The 15000-nt window shown below is 48.2% G+C and overlaps 1 protein-coding gene across 9 annotated transcripts in view; it reads right to left on the bottom strand.

Moving 5' to 3' along the window:
* Positions 1–15000, bottom strand: part of LOC115167378 (protein CBFA2T3-like) — a 73681-nt gene that overhangs the window by 34555 nt on the left and 24126 nt on the right. For 6 of the 9 annotated variants that reach the window (XM_029721764.1, XM_029721759.1, XM_029721762.1 and 3 more), the window contains 3 exons: positions 7354–7509; positions 2298–2548; positions 1995–2084 (listed from right to left, as the gene is read on the bottom strand). In XM_029721764.1, the coding sequence (XP_029577624.1) occupies positions 1995–2084; positions 2298–2548; positions 7354–7509 (497 nt within the window). The remainder of the gene's footprint in view (positions 1–1994; positions 2085–2297; positions 2549–7353; positions 7510–15000) is intronic. The other 3 variants (XM_029721761.1, XM_029721763.1, XM_029721767.1) reach the window with 1 other exon arrangement.

Here is a 15000-nt window from a genome sequence, read left to right as displayed (position 1 = left end):
TCTATCTATCTATCTATCTATCTATCTATCTATCTATCTATCTATCTATCTATAGTATCTATCTATCTATAGTATCTATCTATCTATCTATCTATCTATATATCTATAGTATCTATTTATCTATAGTATCTATAGTATCTATCTATCTATCTATCTATCTATCTATCTATCTATCTATCTATCTATCTATCTATCTATCTATCTATCTATAGTATCTATCTATCTATCTATCTATCTATCTATCTATCTATCTATCTATCTATCTATCTATCTATCTATCTATCTATCTATCTATCTATCTATCTATAGTATCTATCTATAGTATCTATCTATCTATCTATCTATCTATCTATCTATCTATCTATCTATAGTATCTATCTATCTATCTATAGTATCTATAGTATCTATCTATCTATCTATCTATCTATCTATCTATCTATCTATCTATCTATCTATCTATCTATAGTATCTATAGTATCTATCTATCTATCTATAGTATCTATCTATCTATCTATCTATCTATCTATCTATCTATCTATCTATCTATCTATCTATCTATCTATCTATCTATCTATCTATCTATCTATCTATCTATCTATCTATCTATCTATCTATCTATCTATCTATAGTATCTATCTATCTATAGTATCTATAGTATCTATCTATAGTATCTATAGTATCTATAGTATCTATCTATAGTATCTATAGTATCTATCTATCTAGCACACTGTGGACATGCTGCCTGGTTTCTAGTTAACACCTTTCTATAAAGCAGATACTGTTTGCTTGTTAATCTACACAACAATCTTTCCCTCACTGAGCCAACCAAGATCTCCGTAGTGAATGTATTGTATGTATGTGAATGCATTTGTGTTGGTATGTGGTGTGTGGAATACATTCCATCCACAACCGTACAAGCCACCACCATGTCTGCAATTGTAGTTAATAACCAGGCATGACTCCAGCTTGGCCCGCCCCCCTGTTGTCCCCCATATGTCCCTCTGCTCTGGGAATAAACAGGAGGGACAGAGAGACAGAGTGTGTGGGACATACAGGAATGTGGGCCCTAGTCACCACCAAGCAGCACGGTCAGCACTCAGCACAGACACAGACAGACCCAGGCACGCGCGCACACAGACACGCACACAGACACGCACACAGACACGCACACAGACACGCACACGCAGTGTCAGCAGGACTGCCCCTCCCTCCATCAGAACCGTCAGCACTGTCCCTTAAGGCCTCAGTGCCAAACGTTCCCTATTCCCTACTGTCACATTTGTTACATGTGTTATATATTGAACAGCTGGCATTGTGACTTCTGGACCCCAGCAGAGTAACGCGTTATGAATAATGACAGTTGTTCGGGAAGGATGGACTTTGTATCTCTTTTTCTCTGCTCTCGTCTCCGTAACTGTGGGTTTGACAATGCAGGTAACAGGATCAGACCAAAGACATCAGCCAGAGTGAAAACCTCTGCGTGGTAGCCGCCCCGGGCCGGCAACATCTGTCAGGGAGTCTTATTTACCCCCCCTCCTCCCTCCCTCCCTCCCTCCCTCCCTCTGCTCCACGCCGCGCCACTCAGGGTAAACACTCGTGTGCCAGTTTTAATGAATCGCAAACGATGGCCATATGGACCAGCAGATCAACCCAGCGCCAGGCAGGCTGCAGCAGACTGGGTTGGAAATCGGTAGGGTCCTACTCCCTTTATCTAGCGAGCTTCAATCAGCTCTACACTCACACACTAATGGAGGAATCACACACGGCTCAGGCACAGAAACCAGGTCGCTTTCTACACTGGCCAGCCAGCCGGAGAATATTCTTTGTTTGTTTGGGTGGGTTTTGTACTCGAAAGCCCTTACTTTCATCGCCATATGCTTGCTAATATCAGAAGTGAAAGCTGCTCAAAGGGATATACTGGGAAATAACCTGGGGATTCCTAGGCAGCCTATTGGGAACAGGGAGGGTCTGTCTACGTTGGGTTTTGTGCTTACCTTGAGGAACGGAATGACAAAGGGACGCAGCGGGAAGTTGGTCGCCTCCTGGAGTTTGGAGTGGAACTCTTCTATGGTCAGGGTGGAATTCTGTCAAAAACCAGAGGAAAGGAGAGATTGGAACACTTGGAGAAGAAGCTTCACAGTATGACTAGGAAACAGACAGAGCTGGACATGGAGAGACAGAAACAGATGTTGGACACAACTAAGTAAGTACCGTAGCTCCAGAAAAGTAGGAGAACGAGTGGAAGAGATAGACAGACAAGGGGAGAGAGAAGAGGAGAAGAGGCGAGCAGGACTTACCACCAGGCCCAGCACCAGACTGCGGACCCGCTCTCCGATCTCGGGCGAGATGTCGTTGCCGAACTGCTGCAGCGTGGTGAGGAAGCGCTTGAGCTTGCAGAGCTGGCGGGCACCGCAGGCCGGCGGCAGCTGCTGATTGGACAGGGAGGCGGTGGACGACATGGCGGGGCCGTTGCTGAAGCCGTTGGGTGTAGAGGGCGCCCCGTTGAGCGACGTGGGCGAGTGACTTGAGTGACTGCTCCCGTTCAGCACTGCAGGGAGAGAGAGGGAGAGAGGCCCTCCGTCAGTACCAGTCTGTTGTCCTCCTCCTGTCCCTCTACCTCCTCCCCCCGGGCGCCATGCGGTGTGAGGGCGCCGGAGGACAGGGTCGAGGAGGGTGGTGAAGGCACATGCATCCTTAAGGTTGAGGTGGAGAGCTCCAGGGCACACACTAAGGCTGGGGTCAGGGCACACACTAAGGCTGGGGCCAGGACACACACTAAGGCTGGGGCCGGGGCACACACTAAGGCTGGGGCCAGGACACACACTAAGGCTGGGGCCAGGGAACACACTAAGGCTGGGGCCAGGGCACACACTAAGGCTGGGGCCAGGGCACACACTAAGGCTGGGGCCGGGGCACACACTAAGGCTGGGGCCAGGGAACACACTAAGGCTGGGGCCAGGGAACACACTAAGGCTGGGGCCAGGGAACACACTAAGGCTGGGGCCGGGGCACACACTAAGGCTGGGGCCAGGGAACACACTAAGGCTGGGGCCAGGGAACACACTAAGGCTGGGGCCAGGGAACACACTAAGGCTGGGTAAAGACACTTGGCTGCTAACATGTACTCTGCTGCTCCTGCTCTGCCACGGCTCATACCAGTTTGAGTGAAGGCTCTGTGTGCAGTAACTTCAGCTGCCTCTCACAAGTGGGACCGTTTGACCCTCCCCCCGCCCCTCCTCCCCTTCGCCAGTCTGTTTCTAACTTTCGCTCACCCACTCACTCAGTAGGACACAACTATAAGAGGAACGTGTTAAAGAGGTGCCAAAAATAGGCCTGTGGCCTGTGTTAGTTTATTCCTATAGCAGGTGTGTTGCTAAATCAGTCCTTGCACATGTCCACCAGCTGAAAGTAGATTTGCAGCTTTCAGGTTCAGGGCACCCCCACCCCGCCTCCCCACCGCGCCTGGCTGCCACACTCCTACTCCACACCCCTCCACTACTCCCTCCGTTCCACACTCCACCTTTCCCCTGCTTCATCTACTGAATGGTACATTACCCAATACTGGTGGGATATTCTTACACTCCATCCCTTGTCTTCAGTGACTGTCACAACAAGATGTCTGTCTCAATCAGAATGAAATCATATTCAATTCACTCATTAGGATCTCATCCTGTAGTGTAGTGTTCTGTTCCTTCTGATATTTCTGGGTTGTTTTTGAGTGTTTATGCACGGTGTATACTTTTATGTTTTGTTTATTCTTTGTCTTGGGTGTATGTGGCTGAATTATTGAGATATTAAAGGATGTATGCCTGTGCGAGTGAGTTTAACATGATAAGATTTAAGCTTGGTGGGCAGTATACCATATATACCATATACCAGGATATTTTTAAATATTGAAACTATTTATTTTAGGTTTTTCAACACATTTTAATATTTGTAGCTACTTTTTAAGTAAATACCTTTAGTCAACTTGTGCAATACGTTAAGCGATAAAGCAGATTGCGTTCTTCATTTCGCCTCTCACATTATTTTACATTATGAAGCTAACCGTAGTTCCCCAGAACAGTGGAGCCAGTCGCGTTTTTGTTTGAAATAGCACAACGGGAGAAAGCAGGAGCAGGTGAGTCCAGTGGTCGGGTTTTATATTGAAAGCCAACAGTGTTATTTTGCCTCAATAGAGTAATCAGGGATGTGCAACTATAGTTTTCCTTCACAGAAAATACATTAGTATAACACATTCAGGAGAAATTAGCTTCATTTTCATCAGATGACAACAGAAGTGCAACGCTACTTGGCTGTTAGCTAGCTACACAAGAAAATGAGCTTCCAATGTAAAAATATAGTATTTTTTGTCAAAAACTGTACATGACAATCATATTTCTAATGTGTATCATAGAAAGAATGTAGCCAGCTACATTTCCTAATGTTTTGTTGAAAGTTAATCTTGCATTTTACCAGAGAAAAGTAGGCTGCCTACACAGTGAAAAGCACCAGAGAAAAGTAGCTTGATATCAGTCAGAGTGCTGAATGCCCATGGTGAATTCCCATCTGAGCGGAGAAGTACAACTGAAGCACAAAATTAGTCTGTGTTTAAAAAAAATGCAGCAAGATATTTCTTTAGCGTTTTATCTTTCTTTCCTGCGTGAAAAACACAGAATTCCGCATTTACACGACCCCTAAGTTTAACTTGGGAGTTAATGTAAGTAAGTGGCTAAACTAATAAGGTGACAGGGAATCATACTGTGTTAGCTTTCTGCCATGTTTGAGAAGTCAAAACTCTTTGGATGAGTTATCTGTACAGCTTCCATGATCTTGATTTCCAGTACTGTTCTTCTTTAAGACAAGCATGCGTCGGAACTTTGTTCATTTGGACAATGTCTCTCGTCCACATTCACTTGTAAATGTCCAAACTCACCACAAATGACATTCGGTAGCGCCTACCTATATATGTATACATTTCTTAGCAGGATTGCCTGTCTCTGCAATTAGTTTATTTTATTTTGCGCTCCTTAGCATATTTAGCTAGCAGCCTCCATCGAAATTCAATAATACTTGTGCTAATTCTGTTAGCATTCTAGTAATAGATGCCCAATGTTTGTTTTTTTGCGTTTTTTGGCGCCACCTTGTGTACTAAGCCAGTAACACCGTATATCCTGGTATGAGAGAAGGACGGTATGACCGTATATCCCGGTATGAGAGAAGGATGGATATGACCGTATATCCCGGTATGAGAGAAGGGTGGATATGAGAGAAGGACGGTATGACCGTATATCCCGGTATGAGAGAAGGATGGATATGAGAGAAGGATGGATATGACCGTATATCCTGGTATGAGAGAAGGGTGGATATGAGAGAAGGGTGGATATGACCGTATATCCCGGTATGAGAGAAGGACGGTGTGACCGTATATCCCGGTATGAGAGAAGGACGGTGTGACCGTATATCCCGGTATGAGAGAAGGACGGTGTGACCGTATATCCCGGTATGAGAGAAGGACAGTATGACCGTATATCCCGGTATGAGAGAAGGACAGTATGACCGTATATCCCGGTATGAGAGAAGGACAGTATGACCGTATATCCCGGTATGAGAGAAGGATGGATATGAGAGAAGGACGGTGTGACCGTATATCCCGGTATGAGAGAAGGACGGTGTGACCGTATATCCCGGTATGAGAGAAGGACGGTGTGACCGTATATCCCGGTATGAGAGAAGGACAGTATGACCGTATATCCTGGTATGAGAGAAAGACGGTGTGACCGTATATCCCGGTATGAGAGAAGGACAGTATGACCGTATATCCTGGTATGAGAGAAGGACGGTGTGACCGTATATCCCGGTATGAGAGAAGGACGGTGTGACCGTATATCCCGGTATGAGAGAAGGATGGTATGACTGTATATCCCGGTATGAGAGAAGGATGGTATGACTGTATATCCCGGTATGAGAGAAGGATGGTATGACTGTATATCCCGGTATGAGAGAAGGATGGATATGAGAGAAGGATGGTATGACCGTATATCCCGGTATGAGAGAAGGATAGATATGAGAGAAGGATGGTATGACCGTATATCCCGGTATGAGAGAAGGATAGATATGAGAGAAGGATGGTATGACCGTATATCCCGGTATGAGAGAAGGATGGATATGAGAGAAGGATGGTATGACCGTATATCCCGGTATGAGAGAAGGATGGATATGAGAGAAGGATGGTATGACCGTATATCCCGGTATGAGAGAAGGGTGGATATGAGAGAAGGATGGTATGACGATCTGAGTACCACCCATCCCTAATATGTTTGAAAACATTTCAATCTGCAGGGCGTTTCATTCTCCCACAGTTTGTTGGAGTGCATATGGCAGTACGCCAACAGTGTGTGTTAGATGGTAGTGTTTGAATATATGTTCCAGTACACGTTCCTCTCATTTCTACCCTCGAATCTAATCTGTCCATTGGAGCCTTGGAGCCCACACATGTGGGCTAACCATGTGACCTGCCACTTGTGTTCTGGTTTTAGAGGGGAGAGCGAGCTACACTGTTTCACAACAGGTGAAACAACACGGCCTGTCATTGTTATATAGGGAAGATAGTGGTCTGTTGCCCGGCGAGCCCAGCAATGCCCCCTGTATCACTACAGACGGTAAACAAGCCCTCCCTCCCACACACACACACACACACACACACACACACACACACACACACACACACACACACACACACACACACACACACACACACACACACACACACACACACACACACACACACTCAAACACACACTGAGACAATGCCACAGCCATTCTCACACATACTCCAAGACACTTGTTCCAAAAGGGAATTCTACCTGTACACACACAAGTGACTGAAGTCTTCGTCATTTTGAAGCTATCATCAGAAACACACAGCCAGGCCTATGGAGCCCAGCAGCTGCCTGTTGCAGCCTGTTTCCCCTGCAGCCCAGGCAGGTTCCCTTCCTAACAGCCTAACAGCCTAACAGCCTAACAGACGCAGAGGTAGAGCCGTGCCAATGACAGAGAAGAGCTGATGCAGCACTCCTACCAGCTCACTATTCTGTTCACATCCTGCCCGGCCCAATGCTGCACAAAACACCTTCAAGATGGATACATAGTACTACCTCAGGGAATTTACAAGGTTCTTTATAAAGTTAGAAAGAGGATTCAGGCATTCAAGGGAGAACACAGACACGGTAGCAATACAGAATAGTACTTTATGCTAGGTAAAATATGATATAAGTATTTTTGAAATGAAAGATAGCCTGCATACATATTTTAGAGTGCCTATTTGGGTGCAAAGTGCAAACAGAGAAATAATGAATAAAAAAAATGCCTTACTTGACCTACTGGTGGTGGGTGTGAATGAAGCGTTGCGATTGGGTGCCTGGCTGACGGCCGGGGGTGGAGGTGGCATTGTGGGCGGAGTCAACCTGGGCTGGGTTTTGACATCAGCAGGTGAATCGGGCATCGTTCCAACCTTCTGTTCTGTGCTACCTGCAGGAGAGAGAGAGAGAGAGAGAGAGAGAGAGAGAGAGAGAGAGCGAGAGAGAGAGAGAGAGAAAGAAAGAAAGAAAAAAAGAAAGAAAGAAAGAGAAGGAGAGAGAGAGAGACTGTTACAAAGAGACAAACATGAAAGACACATCAGACACCAACAATATATCTGCCCCCAAACGCAAACATCCAGGTACAGAACGCACACGATCAAAATCAGACCCAAACAAGCTATTTACTTCTCCCAAAAAATTCTTAATGGCGAGTTGTATTTATTGATCAGTGTTGCTTCCATTATCTGACTCTCATGACCCACTGATTTGTTATGAGAGAGAATGTATTGATGGCCTGCCTGTGAGGTCTTGTTTCTGCTGCAGAGACTCTGGCTGCGGTCCAAACACTTAAAAGACACATCCTATCCCCTCAGCCCTCAAATTAGTGGACACTTCTGATGACGTATCATGACGTCTGGCGAGAAAACAGTTGCAGGGCGAGGGGCGAGGGAGGGAGGAAGGATTTTTAAATGGACCACCCTTGGCCAGAAATTCGTCACTCGTTCATCCCGCGATGATTGTGTTTTCAGCCACCGGTGGCTTGTGGGTGCTTTATATGCGCTACATTCAATTATGAGTGCATGTCTACTTATATTAAATACATCATTATTAATATACGCCGACTGTACGATAGCTAGCCAGTGAATTATCTAACTAACGTTAGCCTGCCTAGCTGGAACTTCTGAAGAAGGAAAATCTTTTATTTCTACAATTTCCAAAAGATACCCAAACAAAAACGTATTTACTTTTTACGTAGTAGCAACATTTCTAACCTATTTGTATTTGTTTTTACTTACACTTGTATGTTGAATTCTCCGTTGATGTTGTTTTTAAGTTTTCACTGACTTTTCTTAGCGGAAGTACAACCGTCGCGAATTGCATTGTGGGGAGTTTCAGGCCCCGGATAATTGTACACTCGCAAAGCCGACTGAAAACGAGGGTTTAGGTTGCAAACTTCCCTTGCTTGGCTAATCATTTGGACCACCCTCCAAGATGGCGTCGGGGATTCCCCCAAGGGCATAAGGCGAGGGTAAGTGTTTGGACCGTAGCCTCTGTGAACGATGTCGTACTACAGTAGAGAGACAGAGAGATTGGGGCTTGGAACGACACGCAAAATATTACAGCTCTTGGATAATGTAACACCTGCTGGTCCACTCAGCTGCTGCTGACGGGACCCCCGCCCCCCGCCACTCCCCCTCCGCCCCAGTCCCACTGACACTCCCCGCCTGTCCCCTCTCGTCCTCCATATGTACAGGCGCTTGACAGTCAGTGACAAGTGCAGCTGGATCTGCCGCTGTCTATCACAGAGACACTTCTACGAGGCTGGAACGAGGCCCCCAGCAGGGACCAAACAAGGAAAGGTAGGGCTGCTCCGGTTGGGGACAGGTGGGACGGGACGGCCTGGAGCGGTCAGGTGGCATCGCCTTTTCCAGGAGATAGGACAAGGTCTGCTGTTCCCCTGCCGTGCCCTGCCGCCTCCCACATACACAGGGACACACGAGCTTATCACTGCCCAGTCCCCACACTGGCTTGTCACTGCCCAGTCCCCACACTGGCTTGTCACTGCCCAGTCCCCACACTGGCTTATCACTGCCCAGTCCCCACACTGGCTTATCACTGCCCAGTCCCCACACTGGCTTATCACTGCCCAGTCCCCACACTGGCTTATCACTGCCCAGTCCCCACACTGGCTTATCACTGCCCAGTCCCCACACTGGCTTGTCACTGCCCAGTCCCCACACTGGCTTAGTCCCCACACTGGCTTGTCACTGCCCAGTCCCCGCACTGGCTTGTCACTGCCCAGTCCCCACACTGGCTTGTCACTGCCCAGTCCCCACACTGGCTTATCACTGCCCAGTCCCCACACTGGCTTATCACTGCCCAGTCCCCACACACTGGCTTGTCCACTGCCCATCCCCACACTGGCTTATCACTGCCCAGTCCCCACACTGGCTTGTCACTGCCCAGTCCCCACACTGGCTTGTCACTGCCCAGTCCCCACACTGGCTTAGTCCCCACACTGGCTTGTCACTGCCCAGTCCCCACACTGGCTTGTCACTGCCCAGTCCCCACACTGGCTTGTCACTGCCCAGTCCCCACACTGGCTTATCACTGCCCAGTCCCCACACTGGCTTATCACTGCCCAGTCCCCACACTGGCTTATCACTGCCCAGTCCCCACACTGGCTTGTCACTGCCCAGTCCCCACACTGGCTTATCACTGCCCAGTCCCCACACTGGCTTGTCACTGCCCAGTCCCCACACTGGCTTATCACTGCCCAGTCCCCACACTGGCTTATCACTGCCCAGTCCCCACACTGGCTTATCACTGCCCAGTCCCCACACTGGCTTGTCCTACTGCCCAGTCCCCACACTGGCTTATCACTGCCCAGTCCCCACACTGGCTTATCACTGCCCAGTCCCCACACTGGCTTGTCACTGCCCAGTCCCCACACTGGCTTATCACTGCCCAGTCCCCACACTGGCTTGTCACTGCCCAGTCCCCACACTGGCTTATCACTGCCCAGTCCCCACACTGGCTTATCACTGCCCAGTCCCCACACTGGCTTATCACTGCCCAGTCCCCACACTGGCTTGTCACTGCCCAGTCCCCACACTGGCTTATCACTGCCCAGTCCCCACACTGGCTTGCCACTGCCCAGTCCCCACACTGGCTTATCACTGCCCAGTCCCCACACTGGCTTATCACTGCCCAGTCCCCACACTGGCTCTTATCACTGCCCAGTCCCCACACTGGCTTGTCACTGCCCAGTCCCCACACTGGCTTATCACTGCCCAGTCCCCACACTGGCTTATCACTGCCCAGTCCCCACACTGGCTTGTCACTGCCCAGTCCCCACACTGGCTTGTCACTGCCCAGTCCCCACACTGGCTTGTCACTGCCCAGTCCCCACACTGGCTTATCACTGCCCAGTCCCCACACTGGCTTGTCACTGCCCAGTCCCCACACTGGCTTGTCACTGCCCAGTCCCCACACTGGCTTGTCACTGCCCAGTCCCCACACTGGCACTCGCCTCCTACTACGACCACAACAACTCTTGTAGTTTCTTACGCAAAGCTGCAGAGAGAAGGCTGTAAATGTCAGCTATCTTTTTGATGTATTAAAAGGTCTATTGATTGCAATCTCAAATACATCGTTTACACATAATCACGTACTTTTTCATTCAAAATCATGTTTGTTCTTTGAAATAATATGGATAAAATGTAATAATCTTTGTAATATATTTTGCAGGGGTCATGCATACACATTATCCAGTGATCAGCCCTGGCTCAGTGTTGGAGTACTCAGTATTAAATGCTCCATGGTAAACACTGAGTGTAACAGGGGAAGCAGCAGCCGTCAGAGGGATGTGGGTGGAATGGGATCCTTCTGCTACAAAAACATGAGCTGCCGAGTGTGATGTCTTTCACAGCCACGGAGAAGATAGCTTTACAGTGTGTGAGACCGGGCGCGCGCACGTATTCGAGTGCGTGTGTGTACCCACCGGGAGAGATTATATATATATACACGTGTATATACCCTGCAAGCCCTGTACCCAGTACCTGCATTAGACCAGTACAGAGGCATGCACTGAGGAGGAAGGTTTAAGCCAGTCGTTCTCTATCAGCTGTCTCGGGTTTCACTCCACTGCTAACCCCACTCGGACAGCAGGATCATGTCGGGCACGCAGGGAGCAGCTCGCCTCTTAGACCTACAGGCTCCCCACTAGCATGTAGCTCTAGTACTCCTGGCTATGTTTGGAACAGACCCCCACCCCAACCCACCCCACTCCACCCGCTAAGCTGCAGCCGCTGCCGCCCACCACTGTCAAGTGCAAAAATAACCAAACACATCGGGTCACTGCCAAACGAGCAACGGGAGGATAATTAGGTCTTGACCTCCAGGGAGAGCAGCTGCAGACTGGTAGAGGGGGGGTGCAGGAGGGTGCCGTGGTCCTCAGGGTTAAAGTGTTTCTGGGGAAGCAGGGAGAAGTCACCTCCGCAGCCAGGACGGACAGCCAGGATGCACAGCAAGGACGCACAGCCAGGACGCACAGCCAGGACGCACAGCAAGGACGGACAGCCAGGACGGACAGCAAGGACGGACAGCCAGGATGGACAGCCAGGACGGACAGGTGCATCTCCTTACTGCTCCTCTTCCTCAGACTACTAAACTCAGATCTTCTGCTGCTGGCTACAGGCCCTCCCTCCCTCCCTCCTCCCACCAGACTGGCTGAACTTTCTGTTTCACACCACAGACTCACAACTCTACCAGGGCTTGAGTTTCAAACGACGCAACCAGACCCTGGGCCACTAAACAACACAGCAGACACTCAGATTCACCTTTGGTCTCAAACTGAAATGCCAAATTACAGACATTCAGTTTAATTAGGTCATTCCTGTTTGCTTTTTGAAGACTATTTTGCAGTAACCATTGCATATGTAATCCAGTAGTTAACCAATGTGCTATATGTAAACTTAGTGAATGATTCTGAGTGACATAAATATATCATAATATTGTGTTTAATTTGGGCTCTTTTGGCCCTAGTAGTATGCTGATATGATAAAACCATGCAGGGCACACTGTGTTCCAGAGCAATGGTTTATGAATGGAAACCTTCCACACTATTCCTTCCACACTATTCCTTCCACACTATTCCTTCCACACTATTCCTTCCACACTATTCCTTCCACACTATTCCTTCCACACTATTCCTTCCAGACTATTCCTTCTACACTATTCCTTCCACACTATTCCTTCCACACTATTCCTTCCACACTATTCCTTCCAGACTATTCCTTCTACACTATTCCTTCCACACTATTCCTTCCCCACTATTCCTTCCACACTATTCCTTCCACACTATTCCTTCCAGACTATTCCTTCCATACTATTCCTTCCACACTATTCCTTCCAGACTATTCCTTCCACACTATTCCTTCCAGACTATTCCTTCCACACTATTCCTTCCAGACTATTCCTTCCACACTATTCCTTCCACACTATTCCTTCCAGACTATTCCTTCCACACTATTCCTTCCACACTATTCCTTCCAGACTATTCCTTCTACACTATTCCTTCCACACTATTCCTTCCCCACTATTCCTTCCACACTATTCCTTCCACACTATTCCTTCCAGACTATTCCTTCCATACTATTCCTTCCACACTATTCCTTCCAGACTATTCCTTCCACACTATTCCTTCCAGACTATTCCTTCCACACTATTCCTTCCAGACTATTCCTTCCACACTATTCCTTCCACACTATTCCTTCCAGACTATTCCTTCCACACTATTCCTTCCAGACTATTCCTTCCACACTATTCCTTCCACACTATTCCTTCCACACTATTCCTTCCACACTATTCCTTCCAGACTATTCCTTCCACACTATTCCTTCCAGACTATTCCTTCCAGACTATTCCTTCCAGTCTATTCCTTCCAGACTATTCCTTCCAGACTATTCCTTCCACACTATTCCTTCCAGACTATTCCTTCCAGACTATTCCTTCCACACTATTCCTTCCAGACTATTCCTTCCAGACTATTCCTTCCACACTATTCCTTCCACACTATTCCTTCCAGACTATTCCTTCCACACTATTCCTTCCACACTATTCCTTCCACACTATTCCTTCCACACTATTCCTTCCAGACTATTCCTTCCACACTATTCCTTCCACACTATTCCTTCCACACTATTCCTTCCAGACTATTCCTTCCACACTATTCCTTCCACACTATTCCTTCCATACTATTCCTTCCACACTATTCCTTCCAGACTATTCCTTCCATACTATTCCTTCCAGACTATTCCTTCCACACTATTCCTTCCAGACTATTCCTTCCACACTATTCCTTCCAGTCTATTCCTTCCATACTATTCCTTCCAGACTATTCCTTCCACACTATTCCTTCCAGTCTATTCCTTCCACACTATTCCTTCCATACTATTCCTTCCACACTATTCCTTCCAGTCTATTCCTTCCATACTATTCCTTCCAGACTATTCCTTCCAGTCTATTCCTTCCATACTATTCCTTCCATACTATTCCTTCCACACTATTCCTTCCAGTCTATTCCTTCCACACTATTCCTTCCAGACTATTCCTTCCAGTCTATTCCTTCCACACTATTCCTTCCACACTATTCCTTCCACACTATTCCTTCCACACTATTCCTTCCACAGTTGGCATTCTCTTAAACTCTTCTCTGGCCTATTTCCATATTCGCATGTAGGCTCTGATTTTCAAGAGTGTTATTCTAGATTCGAGAAGCTCCATTGGCCGTTGACAATGTGACTGTGGTCCTCGCAAACACAAGGGGCGCTCGCCAGGCCACCGCTCGCCAGGCCACCGCTCGCCAGGCCACCGCTCCGATCCCCTAAACACAACAAGGTGTTAGAGTTGGAGCCCTGCTGAGCTGGTGGCTTCTGCCTGTGGGGCTGCAATGTCCCCGCTCCCAGCCAGGGACAAATGTAGACAGGTACCCTGCCTGGCCCTGTGCTGCAGGGTTGGGCTGCCCTCCCCTCTGTCTGTCTGCCTGCCTGCCTGCCTGCCTGTCTGCCTGTCTGCCTGTCTGTCTGTCAGAGAGAGGAGGCAGGCAGGGCTCGTCCATCTGTCACCACACTCAACAAACAGTATTCCTGTTCAGGAGCTATTGTAGCTCTACTGACTGACTTCAACGACAACAAAACAACTCAAGAGGACCGCACACAAAACTCTGAGGCCTGGGTTCTTGTCACTTTTTTCCTTCAAAAAAATGCTTGTCGGTTTATACTGCATGACGATCACTGATTGGTCACTTCACTTGAATCCCATAATGTACACGCACTCTATTTCCATGACGACTGAACAATCTTGACCCACCCTCTGTCTGTGATTTGATTGACACAGTGGACCTTTTTTGACAGAAAGCATGCCTTAATCAGGGTTCTTCTTTAATCCTTGGGGAGAGTTCCTCCACATGGCAAATGCTGCTATGGCTCCCGAGGGGCTCTGGGAGTGACCACAGCCTGGCTGGGAGGGCCGAGACTTCTGGGGTCGAGGGGGAGAGAGAGGGAGGAGTCCTGCCCTCCTGGCCTGTCTGCAACTACCGTGAGATTACTCACAGCTGTTTAATCTGACCAGCTAAAGCACGCGCACACACACACATGCACACACACACACACTCTGGATTTCACTTTTAATACATTAGAAAGTCCCCCCACCCCCCATCTGTGGCCCTCTGTGCTCCCATTGTGCTGAAGGACAGGAAGACTCGCGCCAGGGGAGAAACAGAGAGGGAAAGACAAGAGCGAGATGGAGAGACTAGTAAAGACGGAGAGAAACAGAGTTTTGAGGGTCCACACCTCAACAGACTTCCTGGGTAGAGCTGTCAATCCCCCAGCATGTCCACCTGACCACAGCGTGTGTCCTGTCACCTTCACCGGTCCTC

Source organism: Salmo trutta, chromosome 29 (assembly GCF_901001165.1).
Source record: "Salmo trutta chromosome 29, fSalTru1.1, whole genome shotgun sequence".
NCBI lineage: Eukaryota > Metazoa > Chordata > Actinopteri > Salmoniformes > Salmonidae > Salmo > Salmo trutta.
The sequence above is the reverse complement of the archived record's forward strand: the minus strand, read 5'-3'. Positions and strand labels throughout refer to the sequence as shown.